This window comes from Lonchura striata, chromosome 19 (genome assembly GCF_050655825.1).
Source record: "Lonchura striata isolate lonStrDom1 chromosome 19, ASM5065582v1, whole genome shotgun sequence".
Lineage (NCBI taxonomy): Eukaryota > Metazoa > Chordata > Aves > Passeriformes > Estrildidae > Lonchura > Lonchura striata.
This window is the reverse complement of record NC_140721.1, coordinates 6,834,358-6,852,827: the sequence shown is the minus strand read 5'-3', so window position 1 is coordinate 6,852,827 and position 18,470 is coordinate 6,834,358. Positions and strand designations below refer to the sequence as shown.

At 41.8% G+C, this 18,470-nt stretch overlaps 1 protein-coding gene across 11 annotated transcripts in view; it reads left to right on the top strand.

Annotated features, from left to right (window-relative positions):
- CUX1 (cut like homeobox 1) overlaps positions 1 to 18,470 on the top strand; it is a 238,196-nt gene that overhangs the window by 108,305 nt on the left and 111,421 nt on the right. For all 11 annotated transcript variants that reach the window (XM_085557551.1, XM_085557549.1, XM_085557548.1 and 8 more), the window contains exon 4: positions 9,810 to 9,888. In XM_085557551.1, the coding sequence (XP_085413677.1) occupies positions 9,810 to 9,888 (79 nt within the window). The remainder of the gene's footprint in view (positions 1 to 9,809; positions 9,889 to 18,470) is intronic.

The following is an 18,470-nucleotide window of genomic DNA, read 5'->3' as shown; positions in this document are numbered from 1 at the left end:
TCCTTATTTAGGATTTTAATGGAAATTTGAAGGCAGTTTTCTAATTTAACAGAATGTTGTGTCTGCTTCAGAGCTGATGGTACTGTTCTTTTGAAATCTGTGGGTAACTTTTCTGCCTTTTCTGGAAGATTTAAGGTCTGGGTGGTGTAAATAGGCTATTGGGAGCAAGACAGTTAAAAGTCATTAATTTCAGAAGTGTAAAATTCCTGTCATTTTGATCTTAAATCTCTGTCTTGCTTTTCCTTTTCCTTGCCATTAACTTGAGGATGCAACTTATTAATGGTTTGCACTCCCTGTGCTGGGCTAAATACAGGACAGAATCAGGAAAGGTTAAAGAGCTTCACCATGCAATCATGACATGATTATTATATATAATTAGCAAGGCACTCCTGCAAGCAGCCATCTGAATGAGCTGTGTTTTGGGTAGCTGTGTTTTTGTTTGTGCTTTACCATGGGTACATCAGTGGATGGATATTTGTACTTGAAATCTGAAAAAAAAATAAAAAAGGGCAGCAAAAAGAAGGGATGTTCTTGGGCTGTGTTAATTTACAGAACTGAAGTTGTGGTATGGAAGTCTAATGTTGGAATCTGTATTTGTGAAGTCATCAGACAGATATTTTAAGGCTGGGAAAGGATTTCCTGAGGTCATTAGCATTCTTTTCATGTGGCATAGGAGCACTGTCCAACAGTAATGCAGTAATCCCTCATTTGGAGAACCCTCTAAGGCACAGACTCCAAAACAATGTGCTGGACTTGATGTCTGTGAAAGCCATTTCTCATATTCTTCTCCTGGAGCAAGTACTTTTAAGGGTATTGCCATTCTGATGAGACCACTCTGCCTCCCACTCAGCTGAATTGCTCTTTAAACTATTAATTTGGTCAGTCGAGTAATTTAATAATTTTCTATATGCAGACAACAGAAGCTGAAAATCAGTTTGATGTGCTGAAACTACTAATCATGTCTTTGAAGAGTACTGTAATAATGTGTGTGTCTAAACCACTTCAGACCTACGCTCCTTCTGCATTTTGAGGGACTGTTCCTGAGCTGATACTCATATTTTTCTATTTTACCCCCTTTAATTTCCTTATGTTAAATTTCCAAACCTAATTAATACAATTTCTTTCCTGTACATTCACTCCATGATGGCTCAATTAGAGCAGCAGTACAACTGTGGTTCAATATTCAGGCCAACTTCATAATTGAAAACACATTTTCTTCTCAAAAGCTGCAGCTGGTTTGGTTCTGCTCATGCAGAAAAGGATATAACCTTGCATAACATAGGAAATGAACGGTTGAGAGAGAAGCCAAATTCAATTTCAGTCAGATATTTTGAGGATAAGTCCATGATCTATGGAAGCAAGGGAATGAAAAGTGTGTGTATGTGGAAAGCAGCGTGTTCAGCACTCTATTAATCACGGCCAGCCTGGGTGCTGTTGTGTGCCTTGCGTTAGCACTGATGCTCACAGGGAGGCTGGAGAGCAGCCAAGCACTCCAGAAGTTAACCTCTTAAAGACCCTGAGCTGCTTTCTGTTGAATAAATGTAATTTTGTGGTCAGAAATAAATGCTTGTGATGTAGCAGGAGCTTTGAAAACAACAGCGTGGCAAAGCTATTACAAATTGCTCTGTGTTGGGGAAGTCAACAGCATACATCAAAATCCAGAGCTTGTGTTTGGGCCCAGAGCCTCCCTGCTTTCCAATGGAAGTCCCATTAAAACCCTCTATTTACCAGAAGTGAATATTTTTGGCAGTTAATTCTCTTTCAAAGTCCACTTTTCATCTCAGTTCTGCTCCCCAAAGCAGGAAGAGGTCGTGACCTGCTCTTGGGGTAACGGCAGCTCCACAGTGCTTTCATTTCTTTGTTTACAGAAGTGTGTAAATGATTATTTATTTATTTTTGGCTGGCTTGATTGCAGTTTAAACAACATCTTTCCCGAGGAAGGTGATTTAAATATACTCCAGCATCTCACGGGCAGATGAGCTCTCCCTGCTGAGCACATGGGGTGGCTGCTGCAGAGCCAAAAGCATCCCCAAGAGGAGACACTGACCTGCAGAGGAGGGACAGAACTGCAGAGACCCCCAGATACAGTCAGAGGCTCTCCTATTATATCAATAATATCCTTTTCCTTTATATCTATATATATATAGGTATATATATATTATATCAGTAATCCCCTTTTCCTTCCTGGGACAGCTCTCAGCTGTGGGGATAACAGGCAAAGTCCCAAACCTTGCACAAGCGACAGGCACCGTGCACCTTCCCCGAAGCTCTTGCAGACAAGTTGTACCAAGACAGCAGAAACTACTAGGGTAACTTTGGGGAGGATCAGCCCAAATCCTCTTTTTTTTTACATAATTGACAAAGTGCTGAAATTCCTGTTGGCAGCTGGTGGGCTGTCTGTAGCGAGGCACGCTGTGCTGCTGCCACGCGCTCGGGGGCAACGGGAACAGTGGTGGGAAATTCAGTTTATTCAGGATTCCGACAGGCAGCACTGGTGCAGCTCGCAGGGTCAGGAGTGTCTTCTCATCCTCAGAATTAAAAAAGAGAGCTTGAAGTGTGCTGGAAGGAATGGGGATGGGAGGGCTGGGCCGGGTGAGGTATTCTGCCGAGTCCCTGTTTCTCCAAATACAGAATTATCTCTGTATTTATTACAGAATTACCTCTATTACAGAGTTACTATGAGGCTCTATACAAGCTGGTCTTGCTTCGTCAGAAAAGAGAAGCAAGAGGGTGAGCTCAGTACAAAAAAACAGGAAAAGGGTGCATTTTAGTATTTATTGCACAAAGGTGGTTAATGAACTCAAGAGGAATTAGCTCTGACCTAAATTTTTTAAAAAGACCTAAACAGAAGTTTGGATCATCCATGAGGGAGAGGAGTGATTGTGGGTTCCAGGTCCTGGAGGAGAGGTGCACGGGCAGGTGAGAGCACCCACATGTAGCTCCTGCTGCTGGGAAGGAAGCTGGGGGGATGTGGGGTAGCCCAGGCTGCTCTGCCCTTCCTCCCTGCCCCATTTCCCAAACACGGCTGGGCTGGCGTGGCCAGAGTTGTTCTCCATCCTTGTGCTCTCACAGAACCTCGAGATCAGAAGTGGCAAGCTCTGACATCTCCCTCTTTGGTGACAGAACAAATGATTCACTGATTTCTTCACTAGAAAGATTTTCCTTCAGTTTTGGGGGAAGGATGTGTCCCCTGTTTAGGGGTCACCTCTGTGTTTTACCTTTTTGGCGTCAAGAAAATTCACGACTGGGCTGTGCTGACTTAAGAAGAGAGGCTGGGGTGAAAATATAGAATTACAAAGGTAAATAATTATTCATTGTGCAGCCAAACTGGGGCACCCCATATCTGGTTTCACACAAGGTTTTTACACCACTTAAAATTCATGTACAACACAATTTGACTAGTCATTGGCAGCCACTCTTACTAACTGGAGTAAAACATTGCAAATCAGCCCTATTTCCACAGAAATAGGATCCAGGCATCCCTGGTTGCTGGGATTTCTGGTTTGTGACACCAGAAAATACTGCGAGAGTTTGAATAAAGTGTCAGAGGGGCTGGGATGTTGGCATTAGTTTGGTGTTCAGGAGTATCTTTTATTCTTTCACGAGCAAAGTCCTTATTTCCAGAACCAGGCTGTCCTTTGATTTTTTTTTTTTACTTAAGCATGAAAAAACACCAAAGCCGCCAAGAAAATTGTAATGTGTCATTACATCAGAGTGTATAAAATCAACTAATATAGACATGAACAAAGTTAATCCACTTTCATACTGTAAAGATTGATGGATAAAAGAGAATTTTGGTAACATTTGACACTCTGAGCCTCCTTGTGCCATTTATTCCTTGTCACTAGTTTTATGCTGTTCCTGCTGATCCATGCAGGTGAGGGACCCATGCCATGGGGTGTCCTTGCCCCAGCTCTGGGTGCCCACCTCCTCCCTCGTGCTGAGCCCAGCAAATGCACAGCATGACTCAGTTTAGTTTGCCAGCACAATGGAAAATAAATTTTTCCTCTCCTTCCTTCACTTTTCACCGAGCCACTGAGCTGAATCACTGCTCCCTGCCTGCCCCTGGATGGGTTGGGAGCTGGGAAACCTGCTCTGAAATGCTGAGAGAGGTGAGGAGGGAGGCAGGTGGGTTATCCAAGGCTCCAGGAGAGGTGGAGCAGGGACAGCACAGCCACTGATCCGAAGGCAGGGTGGCAAACAGGATTTTATCAGAGCTGCTCTCAATATCTGCAGGCACATGTTGGGCTGGGCTGTTCTACTGGGAAGGAAGATCAAGGATTGGAAAAGCAGCAAGAAGCTATCCTGTGAGAACATTCCCCAGGGGATGGCAGCGTTGTTTGTCTGGGAAAATCAGGATTTATCTGGGTATGAAAGGAAGAGGAGGTTTTAAGGGTTCAAGGTTGCAGCTGTTTCACAGTGGAGGGAACAGAAGTGAAAAGTTGAGGTGTTTGAGTCCTTCCTAAAGCTCTCTGCTTAACTTGAGGTTAAACCAACAAGTTGGTGAGGCAGGCGTGCCCATCCCAGGCTTTTCCCTGGTACCTGTGTCCCAACCCAAGCAGCTTTGTTAAACAGATTGGTGTTGGATCCACTGTGAAGTCCTTAATTCTGTTAAAGAATTTATAGCCCGGCTAAAATCCACACCATATGCCTTAAGCAACTGCACAGAAATAATTTTTTTTTATAATTTTGCTTCAAAGCTGTTTTAATTGCAACAAAACTAAAAATAAGAATTTTTTAGTTTTTCTTTTGTCAGTGGCAAAATAAACTAACAGGGATGGTGAATAAACTTTATTAATTTGTAAATTACAATATTATTTTTATTAATTTATTTATTAATGTAGATATCTCTTGGTATTAGAAAGAGAAATCAAGCCAACTTTATTTAAAGGCTTCAAAGCAAGACTGATGCATTAATATTCCTGCTGTAGCCACCATTTGATTCCAAGGCAGTTATTCAAGAATACAGCATAGCTTAAAAGAGTGGTGCTTTAATGAATTGTTCTTGTGATTTTCCCTTTGTTTCATATGGTTTTTCCATTTCTTAATGGTGTTTTGGTAACTTGTAGTAATTGAAGACAAATGGAAATATTTCGTGATGCAAAACAATACGACAGAAGACATGTAAGGGAAAAGGGATGGGTGTCTCCTTAAGGGATCCATTCATTAAAAATCAGAACAGAAAAATAATTTCTCTTTTAAATAATTTATTTTCACTTGATAAATTAGTTCCAGATTGTGTGCAGGACAGTAAAAGACATGTTAAGGTGGTTAACAAGAGTGGGAACTAAAGTGGAGAACTGTGAGGATAAGTGGAAGAGCTGGGACTGCAAAGTTCATATTTAGCACAGCTGTGTGAACTCTTGTGTTTGGTACTGAGAATAAATCACCAGTGCTTTGGTAATGCCAGACTGACACAGCACTGGGAGCCCCTCACAAGGGAGCTGTCCTTGGGATGCTGAGTGCAGCATCCCAACATCCCAGCTGTGCTGAAGGAGCCAAGTGGATCCAAGACGAGCAGCACACGTGGCAGTCTCGTGCTCAGAGATTTGTTAATGTGCTGATATCCCTCAGTTCAGAGAATTCAAGTGTCAGTGCAGGATGTGCTGGCATCTGGCAGTCCAGCTTCCTTGCAGAGAGCTTCAATCAGCCTGTTCCTTCTTTAAATTTGGGAGCAGAGGTGTGCATCCTTCAGTCTGACTGCAGCCCATGAGGTGATACCAGGTTCATACAGCCAGAGCATCCCAGCCCTGCAGACCCTGCTCAGGAGTTTGTGGGGCACTAAACATCAGACTTGAATTAATGCTGAAATCTCCTACTGCATGCAAACGGACAGATTCCAAACTAAAGCCACAGGCTTTGCTTCTGTCCTTCTGGACTTGGCTGGGCATAGCTGAAAGAGGCAACACTCAGATAAATCCAGGTTCAGCACCTCCCCTGGCCTAGGTGCCAGATCTGTGGTGCTTACGTAAATGTGGAGATAAATCCATGGAGTTCATTGATGATATTTTGATTTCAGCCAGGTGCAGTGGGTATGAGACTGAGACCAAGTACTCCTGAACTAGGCTGTCCATGTTTTTGGGGGAGGAAGCCCCAGCAGTGCCAGACAACAAAGGGATCAGACCATGGAGATCTTCATGGCGGGTTGGAAGGAGATGATTCTGGAGGGGGAGAAACTCAATCTCCAGGGTGACCTTGGTACCCTGAGCATCAACTCAGGAGAGAACTTGACCTGGAAAAACAAGGTGGATAAAGAGAGGACTGGTCTCAGCCCAGTGTCTGGCCACGGCTCCTCCACGTAGCTCCAGTGATGTTTTAGGGATGAAGAGTGAGAGGAAGGCTGTGCTGAGCAGGGAGGATTCCTGGTGTCTCAGTTCTGTTATCTCACTGAAGAGCCAGTGGTATTATCAAGACAAATAGGATGCCAAAACTTAAAAGTGAACATATGTTTATGGGGGTGGTGGGGAATACAGAGGTCACTGTTGTTTCTTTCTGCTCAGAGAAGACATAATGGGGCCTGGCTTAGATAAATTAAGATTTGGAACTAAGCTCGTGTCAAGACAACGCGAGTGTAATTATAAGTTGACTTCTGTCAGGGTCCCTGAAGTTTTTAGAGTCAAATAAAAATGTTCAGCAAGAGTTTTATAATGTAGTTCAACCGTTTTAATGTGAGCTGATTGCAGCTCAGCCTTGTTGGCTCCTAAAACTACTTTACTTTGATTTGAAAAATTTTCAGTGAGCTTCCAAATATTTCCATGTCATTTCAGTGCTCTGTTTCCTCTCTCTCTGGACTTCATTTATATTTTGCTATTTTTGATGTCTTTTTCCTCCCATATTTCCTTATTTCCTTATGCACCTGGGTGCTGGCATGCCTAATTATTTTTTTATTCCAGTTAAAGTTGTCACGGTGCTTTTTCTAAATTTTATTTTAAGATATAAAATATTTGCAGTGCTCATTTTTATAGACCTTTAAACCAGACAGATTGATTTATTTTTTTTAACAACTAAAACATAAAACCATATTTCTGCCTAGTGGGATTGTTTGGAAATCTGGTTTTGAATTTGAGGGCGAGAAAAGGTGTAAAATACCTGTGATTTACAAACTGCTTCCTTTGGAAAGTCTCTGATCTCCTTGCAAGATGTTATTTCAAATCTGGTTTATATTTCCATCACTCTATAACTGGTAAGGAGCAAATAAACCATACCTTCTATAATACTTAAAGAGAATAAAAGTACAAATGCTCTTTATTAAAATGTGGAAAAACTGTAATGGGAAAACAAATCCATCCTGTTATTTCCCAGAAATGGAAGCATTTTAAGTGCTTTGCTTTTCATAAAAGGGGCAAATGAATTTTTCAAAATACAGTACAGAATCAGTGCTGTAATGCTAATTGTATTTAATAATAGTAATTTAAATTTGGCTGCTCTCTGCCTAGCAGCAGTGAGAGAAAATTGTATGTGGGAACGTTGAAGTCCAGAAGTGTAACATATGGTGTGGTTTGGCCTTCAGAGAGTCTCAGTGCACCCATGAAACAGCTCGACTGCACACGGGTCCCTGGCGGTGGCCCTTCCTTCTCACCCCGTCCCCGAGCGGTGCCTGACACTCCCCAGCATGGATTTACACATCCCAGGGCCTCCCTCCTTTGGCACCTCGCTCCACAGGCTCATTTCAGCTACTCCTCGTGTGAAAATGTTCTCTCCGAATTGCTTCTGTTCTCCTTCCCTAATGAGCATCGGTCCATCTGTGATCGCTCAAATTCAGATTATTGAGTGGGTTATTCACAACCATCAATCCCTTGCTCTGTGGCAGGTCAGATGCCCTGGGAGATTCCTTTCTGTGGTCTTTCTTGGTAAATTCTGAAAGAGCAGCACGGCCAGCTCTTCTTGAGAATTTATATCTGCTCTCCACATCCTCCATCATTTCAGCGTCTGATGCTCATTTATCACTTTTCCAATACCCTTTGGTAAGCTCTAAATAGGTCAGGTGTCAGTTACACCACACCTCCACCCATCTCCATAAATTTATGCAGATCCTGGGGGGATGTAAGTGGAATAGGAATCTGGTTTATTTCTTTAAATACAGCCTTGTATTGTGTTGCCAGAACTTGTCTCTTCCCAGCCTCTCGCCGTATCTCCCAAGATTTCCTCGCTGCTGCTGCCAAATGCTGCGGACGCTGCCTGTGTCCTTATTTCCCTCCGTGACCCCTCCTCCCCTCCAAGCCTTTTCTTGGCTTATACCTCGTGCATTGTGCTTCTGTGTGATTTCTGCCATTGTCCTTTGGTGTTGTGGCCTCAATCCTGCCCGTAATGATCCCCAAAGTGCCTCCCCAGCCGTGAGGCTGATCCGCGCCGTCCCGCGCTGCGCTCCGACTCCCTGCGCTATTTAATCGTCCACGTCGTAGAATTTCCCCCCTCTCCCCTCCCAAATCTCTCCCTTTTCCTCACAGAGGCCTTTCAGGACAAAGTAAACACAAGTGGCACCATGGCTGACCCCCTCCTGCTTTATCTCCCCTCCTCTTCCTCCCCGGGCACCCGGCGCTTCCCGAGCCGGAGCGCTGGCAAAGCCTTGCCTTGGTCACACGCTTCCCAGCGCTGCAAATCCCCCTCCTGCAGAATAAAATATCAGATACTTTCCTGAAATACAGATACAGTAAACTCTGGCCATTGTTTCTGCCTTATCTATGAATCAATAATGTAGAGAAAGAATTCAAGGACGTTTTTCAGACAGGGCCTTCCTTTTTTTAGGCCGCGGTGACGTCCGCACCTTTAAATGGTTCCATAATATTCACTGCCTTTCAAATACACAGAAGAATTGATATCAGGCCTTTGTATCCGCAGTTCTTCAGATCCTTCCTTGCCTTTTATTAAAATATGGGAACGATAATCTCCATGCCTTTGGTTTCCTGATTCGGGTAAGCTGCCACAGAGCTGTGTCAGGCTTTCCTGTTTCCCTTTCTGTCCCTCTGCTTTGGAGTATTAATTCACTGGATCTGATCCTGTGTCAGTTTGGTTGTTTATTGTCAATAGAAGCAATAGAAAATCCTCTGCTTTCTTCTACAATAGGAAAATACATGTTTACCAAAAAAAAGTTGCTGTGGAATAGGTATTTTATTTTCGGAGCCATTAAGCTGCCTTTCCTTGTAAAATTAAGTTTTAAATGAAAATACAGACGTAGGGAGAAAATAATAAAGTGATAAAAATTAATTCTTAGATGAGTATTGTGTGTGTTACAGAAGGAGAAGCTAGTCAGAGGAGTTCAGGAGTGCAGACTGTGCCTCAGCTGCATTAGAAAATTTTTTTGCATGTAGAAGATTCACAGTTATTTAATGTTAAGTATCACAGGGTGCTCAACAAGTTCATTTTTCCATCTTCTCAGGGGCTTATTGGAAATAATAGAAAAATCTATTAACCACAATAAATGCAGAGTGGGACATCAGAATTAGCCGCAGATCTGTTTGCTGTGCTGGGTCTCAATAAGTGGAAAAGGAAAACAGTTGTGGAGGAGAGAATCTGCCTGGCAAGTACCAGGCTTTGTATAAAGATTTAAAATAAAGAATTACAACAGGCAGGAGTGGTCATGAAAGTATTGAAGCTTATTATGGGGCTGAAAAATGGACTTTATATTCAGTACAAATGTAGCAGGAAGTCTTTTAAGACTGCTTCTATAGGTGCTGTACACAGGAGACATGGATTCCCTTTTTATGTACTTACCAGTTTTACATAAAATTATTAATATATATTTATAGCTCTGAGTGTGAGGGTTGTATTGGAACAAGTCTTAAAGCTTCTTTTCTCATCTCCCCTTTCAGATTGATGCATTGGGCAAAAGAAGCAAAGAAGCAGAGGCAGCCTTCTTGAATGTTTATAAGAGATTAATTGATGTTCCAGGTAAGCTAATTATTCCCTTGTTCTGAGAAACTAATGGTTCATGTTTGTGTGAATGCTATTGGGCATTTTTCCTACCTTTAATAAGGAAAATACAAGCAATGGTTTTGTTTTGGAACTGATAGACTCCTGTATTGTTTCTAATGGAGAGAACTGTAATTGTGGCACATTTCAGGACTTCTCATTGCATCTACATGTCAATGTTTCTATTAATCAATTTATATTATTTTGATATTCTGTGATCCTCAGTATTTTGTTTGTTAGAGGGTTCAGACAATTTTAACAACATAAAAATCATCTCAAAGTTTCACCAAGAAAAAGCAAAACTTGTAGTTTTAAAGGATAGAGAAAACTTTTCATGCCTTCCAAGAAAAACAAAAGAAAAAGCTTTACTGAAAAGTAAATCACTACCAAATTTCAGTTCTCTGCAGTGTAAGTGGGATCATAAATTTTATTCAAAGGCCTTTATTCTATGTGTTTTCAACTTCCCTTTTGTTTGGCATACCAACTTTCTTTGTTTGGCATTTGGTTTCAGTTCATTTCTTTTCACGTTTTGGGAGTTGATTTTTTTTTTTGTTTTCCCCAGTGGTAAATAAATAACTGCCTGAACAGATTTTTCTTTTTGCAGCTGTACCCACAGCTGACAGGGTACAAGTCTCTCCTGCCACATCTTGGCCTGATTGAGCTATTGGCACATGACTGTGTGTCATTTTATAGTTTTACAAAACATTAAAATTATATATATATAATATTCAAAATACCTCAAGAGATATTTTGAGGTGTAATTAATACTTTTAAATACTTTTAAGGTTTCATGGTACCCTGGCCTTTACTGGTTTTACCATTTAAGGAGTGCATTTCATGCATGCTTCAAATAAAAATTAATTTTTTAATGCTTTAGTTTAATGATTAACTGGTTGAAAGGTCAGTGTTTTCAGATGCTCAGTCTGAGCTAACAAATATATTTTTTAATGCTTTCCCATTCATAGTTGAGCAGTGTCCAGTGGCCATCTCTGTAGGGATGCAGGGACTCACCACACTCTTCCTGGGCCACAACTGCCTCGGGAATGTTGTTTTTAGGTTAGTCAGCTGTGCTCTGCGAGTTTTCCTTCACTTATTTCCTGCTCAGACTCTCAGTAACGTTCTGCTGAGCACAGAACATCTCCCTTTGCCCATCTGACCATGCCATGGGAGGAGTGAATAACTCAGAGAGGGTCCCAACCATCACGAGCAGTTTGCCTGGCACGGGCAGTGTGGGCTCGGGGCGGGCACCCACAGCTCTGGCTTGGAAAGAAACCCCTCCATGGAAACATTCCCAACATATCTGCAGCCTGGGAGTCCAGCAGGAGCGCTGGGGAGAGGCACTGCAGCCCCTGCAGCTCTGCACTAATGCTGGCTGCAGCTTCCTGCCATCATTTGGTAGGAAGCTGAGTAGGTTTGAGTTGGAGCAGTCTGGCTTTTTTCACGGCTCAGAAGCGGTGTCAGACAAGAGCTGTGTGGGATCCTTCGTGTGCTCTTGTGCAGAGGCTCCTTGCTGCAGCCTGGCACATCACAGGTGCTGGGATCTGAGCAGCAGATCAGACCAAGCCTTGAGGAGAAGGTAGGATTTATATCCCACCCATGCTGTTGAAATGGTGAGGGACTTTGTCAGGACTTCTTTGTAGGAGAAAGAATTTTTTTCTTTTCTTTCATTTGAAGGAGCAAAATTTACAGCCCTGCTCCCACACCCCACTGCCTGTCTCTTGCCCCGCCATCCTCTGCGCGTGCCTTATGTCACCTGTCACAGAAATATTTCTTTGATATTCTAAATATACATAAAATCTTCAGCTTGGCTGAGTTGGGAGTGCAGTGGAGTCTGTGGGATGAGAAATATCTCCAGGAGTGCAGTGGAGTCTGTGGGATGAAAAATATCTCCAGGTTTTAGGCCCATGCTCTTACCTGGAGGTCTGAGGTAGAAATAAATTGCAGGTTCTCCAGAAGTCCAGTCAGTCTCCTGTAGCTGTGTGCAGGCGTAACAAATACTCACAGTTTACAACACACGCTGCAAGGAGAAGGAAAGCAGCCATTAGGAATGTGTGGCACTGGTCTTTGTCACTCTGCTTCATTGTGTTGCTCTTTTTTTTTCCTTCTCATCCTGTGTAGTCTGCCAGGTTGGGCAGTGCCCATGGAGGGTTGGGTGGGTATCCATGGAGAGCTCTCCTTTATAAACAGCCATCAGTGTTCATTTATCATGTGTTGCTTTGCCTCCGTGTGGCTTTACATATCTTTTGACCTGTTCATTTGGTATTTCAAATATTTAGGTACACTTTTAGCTCCCCAATGCTGCTGTGTTTTCTTTTTGGTGTGAGAAGGGAGGATGATGTTTAGGGGAAGCTATGCCTGGAATGCTGCAGAGTGGTTATTTAGCATTAAGCATCGCTGTTACATGACAAGGGTGCAATTTTATCAGACTTTCAATATCCTTTATAGAACCATATAATAATTGCAGCTGAAGTCTAATTCCCAGCAGCCAATTTTATGGTTCTTGAGGAAAGCGTGTATTTCTCTCCTCAGTAATAATGTGCACACTTTATATAATTAAAAAGGGCTTCTATTTTAATTTTACTATAAAATGATCTGTATTGAAACTCCAGCTACAGTGCTTTATGGATTCAGCAAAGTTTAATCATTTTTTTTCCTGACCTGACCAGAGTTTTCACTCAGGCTCACCAGTAAGGAATTTGTGGGAAGGGTGGTATTTTACTTGTAAATTTTTCTATGTACATCAGGGGGTTTCTCTTTAAAAGATAAACCAGACCTTTTATATATCTCTCTCCAGCTTTATGATGCTGTTAAAATAGCATTATCATTGCTTTGTGCAGCAAAATTTATCCTTCTTAAAGGAAAGCACATGTCAAGGAAAACATATTGGTTTATGTTCATTTATACAGCTCAGATCGTTCTGTCTTGCTCGAGACTGAACATTTTTAATTAATGGAATTAATTTTCTCATTTAATTGCCTTATTTTCAGTATGCAGTACAGAGCAAGGGAAAAGCGAATCCTGCCACATGAATTGCACTAATCAACAAGGTTGTCACAACTTACCTTTAAAAATAATGTGAATATATTTATTTTGAAGTAAAGGGAGGTTGGGTCTGTGTTTTGAGGAAGCCTTCTTCCATCTGTTCAAGATTCCTTTGTCTCCAGTTTTATAAAACAAGTGTATTATGTTAACACCCTTGGCTTTTAGGGGTCTTAATCTTGCAAGCACTTAAAGTGAAATTGGAGCCTTGTTGTGTGTTTGGAGAAACGGTGTTACTTTGCAGAAGCAGTATATTCAATTTTTTTTTTCTCCTAAATCTTTAAAGGAAAAATAGTAAGCATTAAAAACACTAAATATTTTTATTTCAAAAAGGAACTTTGTTCACTACTTTTTTTTTTTTTTAAGCAAAACATCAGTGTAATTTTCAAGTAAAAGTTAAAACATGGAGACCAAGTGAATGCCAGGTGTCAGTGTCTGGATAAAGTGGTTAAATAGAGTGTTCTTTCTGCAATGGATCACTGCAATTACAGCCCAGTGCCACGCTGGATTTGCTCAGTATTTTGTCTCAGCATTGCTTCTGTGTAGGCAAAGAAGAAACAATTCTGCCTTAAACACAAACTCTGCTCTTTGGATGTGGCACAATTAAACCCGGTTGGGTTCAGTCAGTAGAACAGGAAAAAACACAAGAGTTTTTTCAGCATATGGACATTTGAGAGTGAGGGAAGATTAATGCAAACTGTTTGCTCTTAGTTTGGAGGGGCTGTGCTGCCTTCCAGGGCTGAGCTAGAAATAGGTTTTGTTTCTCCTTAATGGGAATGAGAAAATTTGTAAGGAAACAAAACGACTCTCAGGGTGTAAAAGGGGATGTGTGTGTGGTTTTATTGGAGACTCTTCCCAGGTCTGTGCTGTGATCAGATTGGGTGCTATATAATGTGTGTGATGTGGATTTTAGCTCAGAGGATCTGCTATTGAAGGGAAATATAACAAAAAACACAGAAGGTAAAAATAAGATTTTTTTTTTTTTTTAATGTGCCCTGTCAGAACAATCAAAAGCAATAACAGTGAAAGATGGCTGAAGTGGAAATTTTATCTTTCCCTTGCTCCTTGCCATCATAAATTGCACACCCAGCCATAGGGGCTGTGTGTCACAAAGGGGTTTGAAGGAGGAGCAGGCTCCTTCCAAAGGAGTTTTCCACACACCCATCACTACATGTTGTATTTTAATTACACACAACCCCAGTTCAGCCTTGAAAATTCCAACTGCCCGGCATTGGGCATTCTTTTTCCAAAGAATGCTTTGCCTGAGAAAACACAAAGTTCTTTTCAAATAAATGATCAGTAAAGCACTAAATAATTGTGAAGGAATTACTTCTAAAATAATTATAAATTATTTGCAGTTCTTGCAAATAATCAGCCATTTATCAGCCTTTGCTTTTTGATTATTTACAATTCACTACCCTCTCCTTACTTACTCTGCTGTTTGGGCTATGTGAAAATTTAATTTAAAGTGTATTTGATCACTGTCCTGATGTTAAAGGTGATGCAAGAGAAAATCAGGTTTGATTTTGGATTTCATTGGGGTTTCTTTTCCCCCAGAAAAATTATCTGCTGCTTATGTTGGAGGTGATAAATGTGTATGAAGTTGTTGTATTTATGTACATTTTTGGGAAAGTGTAATGTTAAGCAGAAAGGTTAATGGTAAGAAAATCTGTATAACAAAGACATTTACAGACCCAGATGACTCATGATGTGCTAAAATTTCAACCTAGGTACCCCCAGCCTTTTCTGCCTGTAGGGAGAGCTGGGTGAATGTAAATTTAGGGGATAATTAAGAAAGGTGAGGGAAAAGAAGTTCACTCAGAGGGGCTGCTTAAGCACATCCCAAAGTAGAATATGAAAAAAGAGTTTGTAAAAGTTAATACTTGGAGTACTCTTGTCTGAGATAATGGTTAATTGATTGGCAAAACTGTCTATAGAGAAAGATCAGGTCATAGTAAACCCCGAGTTTGTGGCACATCAAGGCTGAACAGCACAGATCATTTTTGAGAAATGTTTGGTATCACTGCAGTGTGAAAAATTTTAGGCAATTCCTCATTTGTTAATAATACATGTCAAAACTGTCACCCCTTTCCCAATAAAATACGTTAGAATAAAACAAAGGACAGACCCATAAAATGAACAAGTTTATGGTTTTGCTGCCCCAGACTGTACAAGGGAAATGCATATTCATAACGTGCCTTTCCTCAACCTTGGAGGGAAAGGAAAACAATATTACAGTGAGTATTCTCAGGGGGAAAGGAAGCAAAATGAACTTGCTCACGGACACAGAAGTGGCACAGACACCCCTCAAACGCAGCAGTCAGGTGTCTTTCTAAACACACTTGAAAATGTGATAAAATTAAGCAGAAAATTGAGCATCGTTAATACTTGAAAGAGTGAAAAGCCATAAACCTCTGTGGCTGCAGGCAGTGATTTAGCTGGTGAGTGGATCCTGTCTGAAGCCAAAATCCTTGATGCTTTCACCTGCGTGCTTAGAACAGTTAAAAAGAAGGAGTTGCACAAACGGGAAAATCTGGAAGCTAAGTCTGTACTGTAAAAAATGATGGACTGTAGAAATTTAGTGATTCTCCCCAAAGTGTTCTGTAAATCTGCAAGGGGTGCCCGAGGAGGAGTGAGAGGGACAGTTTAAAGTCCCGACTGCAGAGGGGAGATTTGAGCAGAGTTCTCAGAGGGGCAGAGCTGCTGCTGTTTTGTGCTCCAGAATTTCCTGGATCGCCCGGGATGCAGCTCCAGCCTTGGCAGTGCAGTGCTGGGGAATGTGCAAGTAGCTCAAAATCACTTCAGCCTCCTTCCCCGTGGGGCTGGAATTGCGAGCCACAGCACAACGTGCAGTTTTGGGATGTGTGCAGGGTGAGTGCACGCTGGTAGGGCAGCACTGTGTTACACAGCTATTTTCAGATGGAGCACAAAGTTCTGGCCAGTTCCCATCTTTAGAACTCATTCACTTTATCCTTCTGTTTTGAAACCCATGACAAAATAACTGAAAATATTTCTGTTACCTGAATATGTGGCTTGAAGCTGGGCTTGTCTGATCACATACTTTTTTTCTCTAGTTTTTCCCGTTGAATTAATAAGTGGATAAATTCCTTTGTAAAAGCCGGAATAAATATTCAGAGGACGAAATATCCCTAAAGCATTCACTTTAAAAAATTTATTGTGTGGTTGTCAAGCCCTATTTTACTTGGTAGGCTGGAGGCACGGAAGGAAGAGGGAAGGTGCAGATAAGGGGAAGGATGCAGTGAGTAGGGGCAGGAAGAACATTGGTTAGAAGAAGATATCCCAGCAGATATCCCTGCGGGAAGGGGCTGTGTTCACCTGCAGGGTGTTACCCTTCAGAAGATGTTGCTGCAGGGAGAGATTTAGAGCAGCCCCAAGGCCTGTGACATGGAATATTGGACTTTCCCTTTCTCGGTTGCAGGAATGTGAACTGGAATTAGGATAAACCCCAGCTTTTGGAGGGTTTATTGCTAAGTCTGTTCAGAAGCTTTTAGGAGAAAGAAGGGGTGAATATAGCAGGAATGTTTTCAAACATAGTAGAAGGCTCTTTTTTCTTTTATAATCTCAAAGTAAGAGAAATTAAATTTGAAGTACAAATGTTTTTCTGTAACTGTCCTTTGCACTGAGCTCGAAGTGTGAGTAGAAATTCCACTGTCCTGGGCCATTACTAGAACATTAACAATCAAATTGGAGCCTTTTCAGTTGCAGTGGCTTCTCTTGTAACTCATTAGGTTCTTTTTCAGCTGACAAAGCACCATCAAATTCTGCCCTACCTATTATGCAAACCCCACGTTTAATATTAAAAACTTTTCTGAGGATTTACTTTGGTTACTCCTTTGAAAGTAGAGGGAACTGCAGTGTAGTTCATGAAGGAGTCGATCATTTACTCTGCCTCACATGATTTTTTCTGACTCTAGGATAGTGATGCATCTCAATCTGGGGCATCGTTCTGGCAGTAAACATTCCCGAGCTGGGAGATAAATAAAGGATGTTTTTAAATAATAGCTCACAAGATGTAAGGACCACACTCTGGGAGGGATCTGTCTGATTGTGGTCACATTGCCTGCACACCATCCCGTGCTGTTTCATTTAACCCTGCAAGCTTTGGAGAACTCGTGCCGTGATTAATGGGGAGGAAAGGCGCCGGTCTGCTGCCGCTCCCCCGTCCCCACACAGGGGGGTCCCATCAGTCTGCCTTTGCTGCTTCCAGAGGTCGCCAGAATTTGGGATTCGGCTTTTTTTTATATTTAATTCCCCCCCCCCCCCTTTTTTTTTTTCTATTTTTTTTCTGGTAAGGAAAATGAGAGTTCCTCACCCTCTTGTGGGCACTTTGAATTCCCCGGTTCAGCCTGCACAGAATGCTCTGAAGCAGCCGGAGGGTGAACAGAATGCTGTTAAGAAGTGGAAAAAAAATAAAAGGAAGTCACAGATCCCAGTCCTGTGGGATGGGAGAGTAAGAAAATATGTATAATTCTTGATTGAAGGAAGAACCTTTTCATGGTTTTTATGAAGTGAGGAGTTGGAGAGATGATGAGCTTTGTTTCAAATGGAATTACGGCTATAACTCTTCTGTCCCTGGGCTACCAGAGTCATAGGGGAATGGGAGCAAAGCTATCATTTATTCCATGAAATCTTTGTCTCAGTCTCTCTAGGCTATTTCAATTTACCCCTGAAATTTCTGGGGAATAATTAATGAATTAATTAAGTATGCTGTGAGGTGTTTGAATATTCAGAAGCTACAGTGTAATTATTATTTTTTCTAAAACACACTTTCAGATTATTTTCAGACATGGAGTTTCCCACAAAAGCAGTTACTGCATCAGAAGCTCGTGGAGCTTCTCCGTGTCTGTAATCCAGGGATCTTTCTCCGGCAGGAACACTGCCTGCAAAGAGCAGTGTTGCATTTAGGAATGGGAAAAAAACTTCCTTTACTTCGTGACCGAAGTATTGTGACAGCAGGGCTGAACTCCCGGCCCTTTGAAAAAGTTAAATGGCATTAATAAAGTTGTGTTTTAGGAGGATTATTATTTTTTCCCCTCCCTTACCATTTTGTGTGGGCGTTTCTGGTGAGCGATCACCGGGATTTGGGCAACAGAAATTCAGTCGCGTTGAAAGAGACACGTTGCCTTCCTTGAATTATTTTTAGATCCCAACCTTAGGAAACACATTTCCAGTGATATAAATTATTAATTGCCTCTGTAGTTCTGGCACTGTTTCATAACTTGCTTTCTTATCGTTTCCAGTGTTACAGGCCTGTAAATGAAGAGGGAGGAGGGGGGGTTATTAAAAGGCAAGTCCTTTGTTTTGGAAGAGGCTCTTTAGGAGCTCCATGCTATGATACCAAACGAATAGATTCAAAGGAAAAGAGGTTTAATTTAGATATTAGGAAGGAATTGTTCCCTAGGAGGGTGGGGAGGCCCTGGCACAGAGCAGCTGTGTCCAAGGCCAGGTTGGACAGGGCTTGGAGCAACCTGGGCTAGTGGAAGGTGTCCCTGCCATGGCAG